This window comes from Globicephala melas, chromosome 3 (assembly GCF_963455315.2).
Source record: "Globicephala melas chromosome 3, mGloMel1.2, whole genome shotgun sequence".
In the NCBI taxonomy this organism is placed as follows: domain Eukaryota; kingdom Metazoa; phylum Chordata; class Mammalia; order Artiodactyla; family Delphinidae; genus Globicephala; species Globicephala melas.
The window spans coordinates 124,239,752-124,253,373 of NC_083316.1; the positions used below are offsets into that span (position 1 = coordinate 124,239,752).

A 13,622-nucleotide genomic window follows, 5' to 3' on the forward strand; every position below is an offset into this window, starting at 1 on the left:
TGGTGTCCTCCCAAATTCAGAGGACCGCAGGGCATTTACGTTCTCATGGTTCCTTCTTGCTCTGTATCCCTAATTTTGCAGAGCTCTCCAGCAGCCCCTCATTTCACCTTTTAATACTGACACCTCATTCTCCACCATTTTGGTGCAGGTTAGACTCTCCCCATCTTCCTTCATTCCTCAAGCACTTTCAAGGCTATTTGGGGGTAACAAACGTTTTCTGAACGTCTGGGATAATAGAGGAGATTAATGGCTAACGTAGCATAGGAAATATATTAGGACTATTCTGGTTAAGAGTGATGAAATCTAACTGAAACTTAGGTCAAACAAGAATTGTGTGGGTTCATGTGATTAGGAGGATCCAGGGTGGGTCTTAATTCAAGCACCGCAGTATCCCCAGACTTAAGCAATGCCAGGAGTTTTACTCTCCACCTCTGCCCTTTGCTAGTCTATGAATTTCATTACATGCTGGTTTCATCATCTCCCATACAGACTCCATCTACATGATGATATAATGGCTGCTACCACCCCCAGGCAGGTGTTCTCATAGTTCAAGAGCCAAAAGGAAAAGGGTTGGGGGCGGGAAGAAGGGAAATCATGGGGCTTAGCCACCCCCCCATCAATATGCAACTGCAATCCCCCAGTACAGGGAATTGAATTTTTTAAGTAAGTGTCTTATAACCTCCAAAAGATTAAACGTAAGCACAGAAATGAGGAATAAATCACATCTATATTGTAGTTTGGGTTAAGAAACAGTCTACAAATAATTGTAATTTAAAATATTTATATTTTAAGAAAATATAGCATAGTAAAGAATATGATGGATGAATCTTATGTTTCCAACTTGAAATTTTTAATTATTGATTTAAATTTAGAATTTTAAGAGAATAAAAATTTTATTAAGACTGTAAATGTTATTGGCATTTTGAAAAGTTGTCATTTGCCATATTTATGTTTAATTGAATAGACTTGTAACATTTACTTGTGAAGGTTTTTTGTTAAACAATTGAAGTGCTTAAAAGCAAAAATTGAGTGTATTTATCCTTTCCTTAATCCCTTCTTCAACTAAACTTAACTGTGTGCCCAGCCCCCCGTTTATGTTTGAGAAACTGATTCACCTGGATGTTTATTTGATTGTCTCCATTTACCAAACTGCAGGTAGAAACATATCCACTTATCATCATTGTTCCCTTGCACCTAGTCCCATGCCTCGCCCCCAAAATATTTGTTGAATGAATTAATGAACCATGTCAGGCTCAAAATGCAACCAGCTTTTGAAAACTACAACTGCTTTCTACCTGCTACTTTTGGAATTTAAGGGAGATCAGTTTCCATCTCAGTATTGGGCTCACGTAGCTGGGCCCAGTTCACCAGAACTTTCCATTTCTTTCCTTGTAACAGCTGGATGAGGTTGATTCACCTTCTACTTATGGGGGGGCAACTTGCTCATTTAGTCAAGGTCAGGAGAGTCATAGGGTATGTAAGGGGAAACAGTGAGTCCTGTGTGCACATAGGACGTGACGTTTGTGAAGCAAAATGAGATTGAAATGGTAGGCTGCAACCAATGAATACTGCGCCTTGGAAGTCTGATTAACAAGTTACAAATGTATACTTCAAGGTTTAAAGTTGAAGAAAAAATGAGCCATTGACACATTACCCAGTGTGCTTTAGGAAGATTAATCAGATTGTTATTTGGAGGAAAAATTATAAGATTGCACAAGAGGAATATGGGTTTTGAAGTAAGACAGGGAAAATTTCACAATGATTATCTTTATTTACTGGCTGTGTGAGCTTTAGCAAAATACTTAACCTCTCTGAACCTGAGATACATTACCTGTAAGATGGGGCAAGCAATACTTACAGAGTTCATAGGGATTAAATATAATCATGTATTTAAAAGGGTTGGTAGAGAGATATTGTGATTAAAAAAATACAAAACAAAACAATAAGAATTTGCAAGAGAGACACTAGAGCCAGGATGATGATACAGAGACACAACTAAGAAGTAGTGACAGAGAAGCTCATGGGGGAAGGAGAAGTGAGCTGAAGAGGGTGTCTGTAATTACTATTTCAAGTGTAGCTGCATAGAGCCTGGACTCACTCAGTGTCTTCTGTGCTGCCTGGGCATCCTGACATTCCACTGTGCCAGGATTTCCCAAATTTCACTCAAGTGTTCTTGTAGATGATGTCTCCCAGATTACCTAGGAGCAGAGACTGTTTCCTAGTCATCTTTGCAGCCCTGTCTAACATATTCCCAGGTCCCATGTAGTCTCTTAGTAAACGTTGGCTGATGGTAAATAGCTCTTGGCATTTCAAACAACATTTTTTCTAAAAAAATAACTTATTTACTCTCACACCTCTAGAGATCAGGCTAAAAGATCAGCACTAGAAGCAGTGACAGGGAAAACACAGTAAGGCTATTTATTTATTTGTTATTTTTTTCTGCTGCACCACGCAGCACGCGGGATCTTGGTTCTCCGACCAGGGATGGAACCCGTGCCCCCTGCAGTGGAAGCACAGAGTCTTAACCATTCGACCTCCAGGGAAGTACCAAGGCTAATTATTTAAAAGAAAGCTTTTTGAGTTTCTGAAGTTTCATTCTAAATCTTTTCACTTTCTTGGGACATAACCTTGATCTTGAACAGTATGGTCCAAATTAAAAATGATAAACAAGGGCCTTGTTCCTTTATGCTCACTCCGACCTCATGTTTATAAAAGCCTCCTATGCAGCCTTTTCTTTTCTTTTTTCCTTTTGTGTGTGTGCATGCCTAATCTACCACCTTGTGTTTGGTTTTGAAACTTCGATTCCCTACGCACATACCTACGTACAACATCCTTTCACAGCATTTCCTTATGTAACTTGGGAAAATTTATGATGCTTTTGAAAATGAACTTCATGCTAAGAATATCACAACCTAAGAATTCAGCCCTTGCAACTTCAAACACTGCTGAGAAGAAGGAAGAAAAAGAGGCTTCTGAAGAATCAAACAGTAACTGCTAACCTTTGCGGAATATTTGCTATGTGCCAGGCACTCTTTAAGTGGATTACAAATATTACCTCACAAAACACAAATGAGAGAAAGGTGGTGGAGAAATTGGAACCCTTGCACTGTTGGTGAGATTGTAAAATGGTGCAACTGCTATGGAAAAATTAAAAATTACCATGTGATCTAGCAATCCCACTTTGGGGTATATATCCAAAAGAATGGAAAGCTGGATCTAGAAGAGATATCTGCACACTAATATTACCTGAAGCATTATTCACAAATGTCTATTCACAACAGACGTTTGGGAAGCAACCCAAATGTCCGCTGATGGATGAAAGAACAAAATATAATACATGCATACAATGCAATACTATTCAGCCTTAAAAAGAAAAGCCTGACACATGCTACAGCATGGATGAACCTTAAAAACATTATACTAAGTGAAAAAAGCCAAACAAACAGGGACAAATATTGTCCACTTATATGAGGTACAGGGAGTAGGACGGTGGTTGCCAGGGGCTGTGGTGGGCAGGTGGGGGTTGTTACTTAGTGGGCATAGAGTTTCAATTAGGGGGGATGAAAAAATTCTGGAGGTGGATGGCAGGGCAGTTGCACAACAATGTAAATATTCTTAATGCCAATGAGGTACTTAATGCCACTGTGCACATAAAATTGGTTAAAATGGTAAACTGTGTTATGTGTATTTTACCACAATTAAAAAGAAATCATGTGAAGAATCATTCATGTACAGACTCAAGACTGTACTGGTGGGGCTACCAGCCTTCCTTTTTGATGCATGTGCTAATAAAATCTACATACATCCCTCCAAGAACAAACAGTTAAAAACAAACAAATGAGGTAAATTAAAGCGTGGTAAAGCGTGGTAAATTAAAGATGGCCATAAATTCTTTGCTACTCGTTCAATTAAGAGGAGGAATCTTCCCTATCTCCCCTTGAATCTGGGGAGATTCCTTGATTAACAAAATGTGACAGAAGTAACTTCTACTCCCAAGGCTAGATCATATGAAGTCCTGTCCTTGAGCTTCCTACTGTATGGCTTGGAACAGCTCACTTTCTGCTCTATTTCCGAGTGTTCCCTATCAGAACCCAGCGATTTGCCCTGAGAGATCCAAACCAGAGGGAGAAGACCATGTGTAGGCACTCTGGTGGATAGCTCTAGATGAGCCCCTAGAGGGTTTACACCTTAAAGTGCCTACAATATAATCTCCATTGGAGCCCAAAGTTAACTAAAGTCTCAGCTGACATCGAACTTCAAATGCATGAAACCCCAATCTAGAACTGCCCAGCTGAGCCCAGTCAACTCACAGAATCCTAACAAATTATGTGTTAGCCACTAAATTCTGCAGTGGTTTGCTATGCAGGTACCACAATGATGTCCATTTTTACCTAACAAACCCAAGGCTTAGAGCTGACATCTCAAGGTCACAGAGCGAGTACTCTATGGTTGGTTGAACCTGCAGATGTGGACTGCAATACGGAGGACCTACTGTAAAGTTATAAATGAATTTTTGGCCCCTAATCCCAGAGGTATTCAAGGGTTACCTGTACTTAGGGGCAAGAACTCGGGATTTGGAGGGTAAAAATCTGGGTTTCTGTCTAGCTGTGTGACACTGAGAAATTACCTATGTAGACATCGAATGCTGCCTGCCATTTCAGTTAGCAAAGAATGGTGTGGCCGTCAAGCCATCAATCACTGCAGCTGTCCCTGAAGGTGCACCCTACGGGGAGTCAGGATGGAGAAAAACAGGATTACAGACCCTAGACGCTTACGGTACATATCAAAGGAATGATTTCAATAAGCCCAGATTCTCACATCTTCTCATACATAAAAAAGAGCTAAAGTCACTAATTTGACATGTCTGTTTTTTCTTTAATCAGCAGTAATATTTTCATGTTCAACTACCTGTTTTTGTTTTGCGTTTTGTTTTTGTTTTCTTTTGCAAAATCTCCTACATATCTTGGTTCCTCCCTTACCTCTTCAGAACAGTCCGTCGGAGATATCTGAGAGGCTGTCTCCCGGGCTCAAGTCCTCAGCAAGTGCGCTGAATAAAACATAATTCTCAACTTCCAGGTTGTGCATTTTTTTTCAGTCCATATCCTCTCTGAAGATAAGTTTTATAAGGAAAAAACAAAAAACGGGTTAAACTGACTCCTGCCCATACGTCACGGTGTCAGGGAGTTTTCAATGAGACAATGACGTGAAAACCCTTTGGAAACTATAAAATATTGTAAATTACGTGTAGAGACAATGCCACAAAAGTAGGGAAGGGCTTATTTAACATTGACATCTTTAACTGCCCCACCCCACCCCAAAAAAAAAGATTTTCTGTTTTCAGGTGAACGAATTCTGGAAATATCGCTACTGGAACCTAGCTCGCTACTTTACAAAAGAGAAACGCGAAAACCGAAAACTCACCCAAAGCCAACAAAAAACAAACCGCAGAATCACGAGCATTTATCCGGCGTCCGACGCTAGACGCTTTGGGCGTGGCGCCGCTGTCACGTGAATGAAGGACGCGCCCCCAGCGCGCTCCGAAACGCCACGCTTAACATGGCTGCCGGGCCTGGACACCCGCGCCCCACACCCAGCATGGGCATGGGGAGCGGGCCCAGCCCGGGATACCAACACTCCGGAAGTGCCCGAGGGGCGGCGGAAGCGGAAGCGCCCCGGCGGTGGGGGCCGCGGGAAGTGTATGTTGCGTTTCTCCCTCCCTCCACCACTACAACAAACGGAGGGCTGGCGTAGGTGAGGCGGCGGCCGGGTGGGCCGGGGGCGGGCGGCGGACTGCAGAGCCCGGGGTGCGTGCGGCGGGTGGAGGCGGCTGGATGGGGCTCTGCGGCCCCCGACCGCTCGGGCTCTTGGTCTTCGGCCCCTTTCGGGCCTAGAGCTCCCCGAAGAGCCGGAATTGGGTTTGTGGTTCTTGGCCTTCTAGGCCCTGGTGACAGGGTTTGCCACCTTGCCTGAATCTGGTCCAAGATCCCAGGATACAGAACCCTCCCTGAGTCTTGATTTTCTCAACAAAATGGGGACTTTTGGCCTGGCCAACTTCTGGGACCCCCATCCCACTCTGGGCGTCAGAAGTTCCACGATTTTAACGTTAAGTCAGTGTTTAAGCTCGTGTGTTAAGGACTGTAGTCAGCTTACTGAGGAGATGTTCTGAGCAGGACGCAGTGAATACATCTTTGAGAGGCGGCCAGCTAAGGGATCGGGAGCCCGGAGTTCTAGACTTACCTCGTCCACCGACTCACTCTCTGACCTTGCCCAGGTCCGTTACCCTCTCTGTGCCACGGTTTACGTATCTGTAAAACGAAGGTGTTGGATGCTTCTGATCCCCCTCCTAGCTCTAAAATCAGGTTCTCAACTCCCTTTCAAGGAATCTTACCTTAGAGACAGGCCAGAAAAGCATCTTTTCCCTGCATTTTGTGTAGCCAGGAGATGACTTATCAGAGGTGTCTACCATGTTTCTTTACAGACGCCAAATCGGCCAAGGGCAACTGGCACTTCGTAAGGTTCCTGTGTTTCCTGTGTAGTGGAAAGCTCTGTCCTGAAGACTTTGTTTTAGAAACCTATACCAGCAGTGTAAAACACGCAAATGTGAAACATAGGAAACCTTTGTTTTTTATCTTAAAACTGCTATTAAATTGCTGGATTACCTTCCTATTTCTGGACTGGAGATTTCTCATCTGACAAACGAATAAGTTAGATTAGGTCACAGGTTCTTAATCCCCTTTCCCATAGTCTGCACGAATGAAGAATAAAATAATGGCTCCATAAAGCGATGATTTTCTGGGGGAGGGAAGAGGTGAGGTGTGGAGAGTACATATTATGTAGCCATATAGATTGAAAAATCTGTGCTTGTAATTTTTAACTTTTTTTGACAATTACTGGTCTAGGTTATCACTAAGGTTCTTTCTCTTTAAAATTTGTGATGCTGTGATTCTTATGTCCTCTTTGGGTAAAGAATATAGACTTGTGTGTTTGTTTAAATGACTGTGTGCCTGGAAGTACACACTTTAGTTAAAAAAAGATACACAATGGGAGAAGAAGGAAAAGCTAGATTACAGTAAGGAAGAGTGACATAGTGAAATAAAATTGAACTTGAACTAGAGTTAAAGACATGGATCCTTGTTTCAGCACTGGTATTGATACTTTCTGGGTTTGTGACTTTGAGCAAGGCAGCTTACCTCTCTGGTTCTTACTTTCCTTATCTTGGAAAATGAAAGATTGGACTGGATGACTCCTGGACATTTTCAGTAATATAATTGTTTTCTTATTTGTTTTTTATCTGACCAGCTTGGTGGATGTGGTGCGGCATTTCTTTAGGCAAGAGAGGCTGTTCTAGGAAGTAGACATAGAAGATCTATGATGAGGAATGGTGTCAAATTGACATGCAATATTACATTGATATGAGCAAGCTGAAGCCAATAGAAACTGAAGAAGGGTGTTAGAAACCTGAAGGGCAGGGGAGCCTTTGACCAGATAGGATGATTGAAGACATTGGGAAGTTTTAAATGGGAGAGAGATATTTTTGGTGAGGTTAATGAAGGGGAATTTAAGTTATAGTAATTGAAGTGGCTGAGTTGTCAGAAACTGTTGGTAGAATCTGTCTCCACTGTGAGACTGTAAGCTTCATGGGAGGAAAGACTTTGTCACCACCTAGCACCTAATAGACAATAAAAAAGTAGTCGAGTGAGCGGTTGGTTGGATGGACTGATGAATAGATAGAAAATAACAATTCTCTGGAGAAACTCCTTTTTAAAAAATTGCTATTAATTAGATACAGAATGGGGAAATTGATTCAGCATTGTGAAAGTTTCATAAAAGAAGAGGTCCCTAAGTTTTCTCATTAGTTGTAAGGTAAGTCGGTTTATCGCTGCCCTATAAAGTATGTTAGTAAGAGACAAACACGTACCTTGGAGGGTCCAGTGTGATCTGAGTAAGAGAGTAATTAGAAGAATAAGACAGGGATGAAAGAGGATGTTGACAAGATGGAACAGGTGTAAGAAGATTTCTAAGTTGTGCGTAGGGACTAAAAGAGTAGGTTTATATAGGACTTTTATAGGTATCAACGATTGTCAGAATTGTGTACAATACATGTTAAAACCTCTATAATGAAAGTAGAGAATAAAAAGGAAAATGATTTTTGCAAGCAAGGAAATGTTGGTGCTCCTCAACAAGAGGTTGAAGTAGCCTGGAGGGTTAAGGTTTAAAAGATAGGGATAAATCTGGGAGCAACCAGAATGAATTAACTTAGTAGAGGATAGTGTAGTCTAGTTTGGGATAGGAGGAGATTTGAACCGGCAGGTTGCAAGGAGAGGAGCACACCTATGTGTTAATGAGAAGGACCTTCCTTACCTTGTTGGGTTTCTCAAGTTTAAAGAATGCTCAGAAACAATTCAGGCTTACTACTTAGAACATATTGGGCCACTAGGACAAAAGTGATGCTTCCTGTGGCTAAGGTCTGCTAAACAGCCAGCCACAGGATGACTGTAGGAGACCCAGGGCTGCTGTAGGCTACTGTGTGTGAGCCAAATTAGATGGACCACAAGCTCTAATTTGTGAAGGAGGGTGTGGTCAGCAGCAGTTCTATCAGAGCATCGAGAAGTGCATCTCCAAGCACTGGGGCATAGCTCTGGAATGTAGGCAGCCAGCCAAGGTGCAAAGGATTGACTTGATGACAGGTTGTATAGTGTAGGCTGAGAAATCTGAATCCCAGCCTGAACTCTGACAATATAAGCCCTTGGCAAGTGACTTATACCCTGTGGTTCTGTTTGTCCATCTAAAAATTGAGGGACCAGCCTTGGATAGGGTCCTCTGGATGAGCTTCCATGTCTCTGTGAAGCCCCTGAAATTATATATGAGTCTGGCTGTGTTTTGTTTTTGTCTTGGGGGGATGTACAGCTTTCATCATAGTCTTAGATGGGTTTGTGACCCACAAAAAATTAAGAACTGTGTGACCCTTTAAGTCTGTGAAGGACTCTTCACCTTTTAACTTTCTGGGATTCAAAATGATATTTCTTTGAGGTTTAGAATCTCAGCCTCCAGGACTTGCTGACCCTAAAAAATGACACCTAGTGCTGCAAAATGTAGTCTCTGCATGTTTATACCCACTTGTTATTTATACTCACCTCTCCCTTACCCTCCATAACTCCTCTGCTAGGCCCGTTCCTATGTGTCATCTTTATCTACTGTTGATAACTGGAATTCCCTCTTTTCCTCTTTCTACTTGCTGCTGCTTTGGACCTTCTCTACCTTATTGAGTTTCTCAAGTGGTGAGTGGTGATATTTTGGAGATAGGGGTAGGAAGAAACCAAGACACAGAAGACCAGTCATGGCAGTTTTCTATTCTCACCTGCTTTTATCCCTCATCCCACTAAAAGACAAGCAATTGAGAGAGAACATGCACGTATAAGAGAGACTCCGTCATCACTAGGTCTCCGTCTTTCATGGTGTTTTCTTTTCAAACAGGGATACCAGGCCTCTGTACTCAGTGCCTGGGATGAAATGCTCTCAGCCTAGTCCAGTCATGTATTTCACTTAAGTGATGATGAAGCCAGCTTTAGTTGAAACAGTTGTGTGGGGTTTTTTTGTTGTTGTTTGTTTTTTTAAGTAGAGTTTGAATGGTGGTGAGGGCAAATAATTGAGTCCTTGAATGAGCCTTTTATCTCCTTAATATTGCCAGGGGCACCTACTTGGACTGGAGAGGACTGAGGAATTTCCTCCAGCTATGAGTCCTGAACTGTTAAAGCCCCTAGATGGAAGATGGCAGTCTTATCCTTTACCCCAACGTTCATCTCCACAAGTCCCTTTCCCACCGAAGCCTTGTAGCAGGGGAGTCACTACTCCACCTGCTGCCAAATAAATAGCTCTGTGATCAAGTTTTCATTTCTAGATGTGATATGGGAACTATGTTACAATTTCACCTAAATTTTTGTTGTAGTCCTCTTAACTTAGGCCCTTTGGTAGTAGTGTTAATGCATAGTAGGTTAAATGGATCTTTGTGGGCTTGCTGGAGACTTAACCTAACCTCTCTATAATGTTGTATAATGTCATATCTGTGAGTAAATATTTTTGTAAGTTCTAAACAAGGGAACTTTATATAAACTCAGTGATATTTAAGGTGCAATCTATTGGTTTAAAATTTCAAGTGTATGTTGTGCACTGGAGCTACTAAATCTGATTCACACAAAACCACAGTATTGCAAAATAAGGAGCAATAAAAGGTGGAGTCATAAGATGAGGGTGGAAATTATTAAGTGGTGTGGATTTGCTGAAGGAAAAGAAGGGGGAAGGGCCAAGAAGGATTTTCACTTAGAGGATGAAATCAAGAACGTGGTATCCATGAACGGTTAGAGTTGTCAAAGGTGAGGCTGTAAAAGGTGAAGCATGTGCTAAATAACATAGCTGGAGAATTAATCCATGGTTGGATTGGTCTGTACTGGTTTATAGCCTTGTCAACGTATTTGAATGCCTCCGTGTAGCTAATTGTTATGTGTTCCTATTGGAGTAAAGTATGATTGCATTTTTGCCAGGGTTACAGGCTTGTTTCTGAGATCACTGAGTGCTGTGGTGGCAAAAATAGGAGCGTGAAATGGTTCTTAGCAGCCTTGCAGCTACTGGGCACATATGGAATAACGGAAAGACTGATGGATATTCACACATCAGACGTGTGATTTGTTATCACCCAGTGGCAGGAGATTGAGATTCTCTTCCTTTTCCTGGCAGAGACATGATCAATATAATACTATCCAAGTTGCTATGGGAGAAGCTAATGTTAGTTAAGTCTCACAGGGAGCTCAGAAGGGGAGTTTAGTAGGAGACGTTTTTTCAGAGGACTTAATGTTTAACTAGATTTTGAAGGCAGAATAGTGGTTTTCCAGGCCAAAAAAAAAGGAAGGGAAGAACATTAGATTTAATAGCTTACTAGGAATAAAAGATGAATGTTAAACAAATGGATGAACTGGGATACTGGTGTGGCTGGAGTGAGCAAGTGATAAGAAGTGAAAGATGAGATTGGAAAGGTGGCTTGGTCAGGTTGGAAAGATTTTATCCTCTGCAAACTAGGATTTCTTGTAGGCTGATTTGGTTTCCGTTTGATCATGTGTATTAAATTTCTATAAAAACAAACTCAGTGAACTGTAGCTCATGTACCTACTCTTTGCAGAATTCCTTAAGTCCATACTACTAACTGCCTGTTGATATTAATCCACACACAATTCTAAAAACTTATTTCTTTGGTTTCCCAGGCCATAGCTGATTAGAAGCAGCAAATTAGAGGTGTGTGTGTGTGTTTGGGTGGAGTGCAGGGAGAAGCAAGCATGCTGACACCAGTCAGAAGTCACAGTGCATAACCTTTCAGTGAGGGGAGAAGAGACCAGAAAACACACGCACACGCACACACACACACACACACACACACACACACACACACACACACACACAAGAAATAAAAGAATTCACTTAGCCTTGTAGTTTGCTCCCATATGCTGCTGAAGCAAAGGAACCCCAGAAACTCCATATAGTTCAGGAGTCCTTGAGACTATATTGCAGAATATAATGTATATTCAAATGATAACCTCAGGTCATCAAGAAAAGATTACACTTTTATTGCAACTCTGTAAGAAAATGGAAGCATGGGGTCCACTTTAGAAACTTTTGATAGTAACAGGTTATAATAAAGAAAAAGCATTGGTGCATAAAAGGGAGCAAACACTGTTTAATCCAGAGGTTGACAGATTTGCGACAGCAATTCTTTGCATCACTATAGCATGATTAAGCTCTGAACTCTACAGTTCTCTCACTTTGAATCCAGATAAGGTTTCCGAATTTTACCAGAGATAATTGATAATGCTGTTTAAAGGACACTGTTTTCACATAGTTCCCTCTTAACCTGATCTGCAAAATAAAACAAACCTCTGGGCAGAAGTTCGCTCATCTGACTTTTATGTTATTTCCCCCACTCAGTTCTTCTTCCTTTCTCTTCTTCCTCCCTCACTAAAGCTTATTTTAAAAACAAACAAAACATACATCTGATACATAAGTGAATTAACCTCTGCTCCTTAATATTTATGGGAGAGGGTGAGGGAGAAGGGTTGTTTTATTCTTCCTCTGAAATTGCATGTAAAATTAAGTAGTTTTTTTGGTTATTGCTTTTTGTGGATAAGGTTAATAGTTTTTTTTTTTAATCGTATTCATAAAGGGATATGTGACCCACCAGTGAAATCTGATCCCCTCACTTTATAGGTGGGAGAAGGAAGAATTTAAAAGGTGATTCAAGTTTATAGAAGTAGTTTGTGGCAGATCCAGGACTAGAATCCAAGAGTCTTCTCCTTTCTGCTGTGTTGGGGCAGTCCTAGAATCACAAGCGCCTGGAGTTGGAAAGGGTTTTGTTTGTTTATTTTAATCTTATCTTACATATGAGGAATTTGATGCTTGGAGAAATTGAGTGAATTAGCTAGGAAGCAACAGAGTACGAATAGAATCCAGGACTTCTGATTCCTTGGATTTTTGCTCATTCTAAGTAATGCATTTTTATCTCTACTGCTGTTCAGGAAAAAGATGTTCTGTGCCTTTTCGTGTAGTATTTTTATTAATTTGAATGTAGTCTGTACCATTGTAATAGCACTACGTTTGTCTGTATTCTAAAATAAACATTGTTTTACCAAGATAATTTCTGCATCTGGGTTTCGTGTGTTTTAGTCTATTCTAATCACTGCTTGCTTTCAGGTCTTTGAACTCAAGTAACCAAAAGGAGAGATTTGCTCTTTGATACTGGAGATAACGCAGCAATGGGTCCACGAAAGAAAAGTGTTAAAACGTGTCTCATGAACAATGATATTCCTGAAGAAACAATATCAGATGAAACAAAGGACTATATGAATCAACTTTCACATGAAGTGCTTTGCCATATTTTTAGGTAAGATTTTGTTTGGTTGATTTTCACCTACATGGAATGTATAGTATAAGTAGGAGCAAATGCTAGAGCTATGCTGTCCAATATGGTAGTCACTAGCCACATGTGGCATTTAAATTAAATTAAATTAAAGATCCAGTATGGCTAGTGGCTACAGTATAGGACAGTACAGACAGTGAAGATAGAGAATATTTCCTTTATTGGAGAAAGTTTTATTGGGCAGCCATTATCTAGACTGTGTTTAACATTCCAGGCTTCTTGGAATTCTTACTGACTGATAGATTTGTTGACTTTTATTATTACAGTACCTTGTGTGTATGATATAAACCAGTGTTTCTGACTTTGGATTACAGTCCACAGTGAGAAACACTTTTGCTCTGTGTGCACATAAACGAAAGGAAATGAAAAAAGTTTTGTGAAATAATACCCATCATTGGTATATGCAGTGCACACATTAAAGTTGTTTTGAGGTAAATTTTTTTCAAAATCCTTTTTTAAAACTATATATATATATATATATATATATTTTTTTTTTTTTTTGCGATATGCGGGTCTCTCACTGTTGTGGCCTCTCCCGCTGCGGAGCACAGGTTCCGGACACACAGGCTCAGCGGCCATGGCTTACGGGCCCAGCCGCTCTGCGGCATGTGGGATCTTCCCAGACCGGGGCACGAACCCGTGTCCCCTGCATCGGCAGGCGGAC

General features: G+C 41.1%; 2 protein-coding genes across 19 annotated transcripts in view; one reads left to right on the plus strand and one right to left on the minus strand.

The window, feature by feature from the left end:
• Nucleotides 1–5,502, minus strand: part of LOC115847471 (sperm-associated acrosin inhibitor-like) — an 86,245-nt gene extending 80,743 nt beyond the window's left edge. For all 11 annotated transcript variants that reach the window (XR_011377347.1, XR_011377341.1, XR_011377345.1 and 8 more), the window contains exons 1-2: nucleotides 5,422–5,502; nucleotides 4,980–5,107 (exon numbers count right to left, since the gene is read on the minus strand). The gene's annotated coding sequence lies outside the window, so the exon portion shown is untranslated. The remainder of the gene's footprint in view (nucleotides 1–4,979; nucleotides 5,108–5,421) is intronic.
• A 137-nt stretch (nucleotides 5,503–5,639) lies between these two features.
• FBXO38 (F-box protein 38) overlaps nucleotides 5,640–13,622 on the plus strand; it is a 52,316-nt gene continuing 44,333 nt past the window's right edge. For 7 of the 8 annotated variants that reach the window (XM_030847388.2, XM_030847391.2, XM_030847395.2 and 4 more), the window contains exons 1-2: nucleotides 5,640–5,751; nucleotides 12,733–12,922. In XM_030847388.2, the coding sequence (XP_030703248.1) occupies nucleotides 12,795–12,922 (128 nt within the window). In that variant the 5' untranslated portion in view covers nucleotides 5,640–5,751; nucleotides 12,733–12,794. Of the gene's footprint in view, nucleotides 5,752–5,790; nucleotides 6,272–12,732; nucleotides 12,923–13,622 lie in introns of those variants that run through there. The other variant, XM_030847389.3, reaches the window with a different exon arrangement.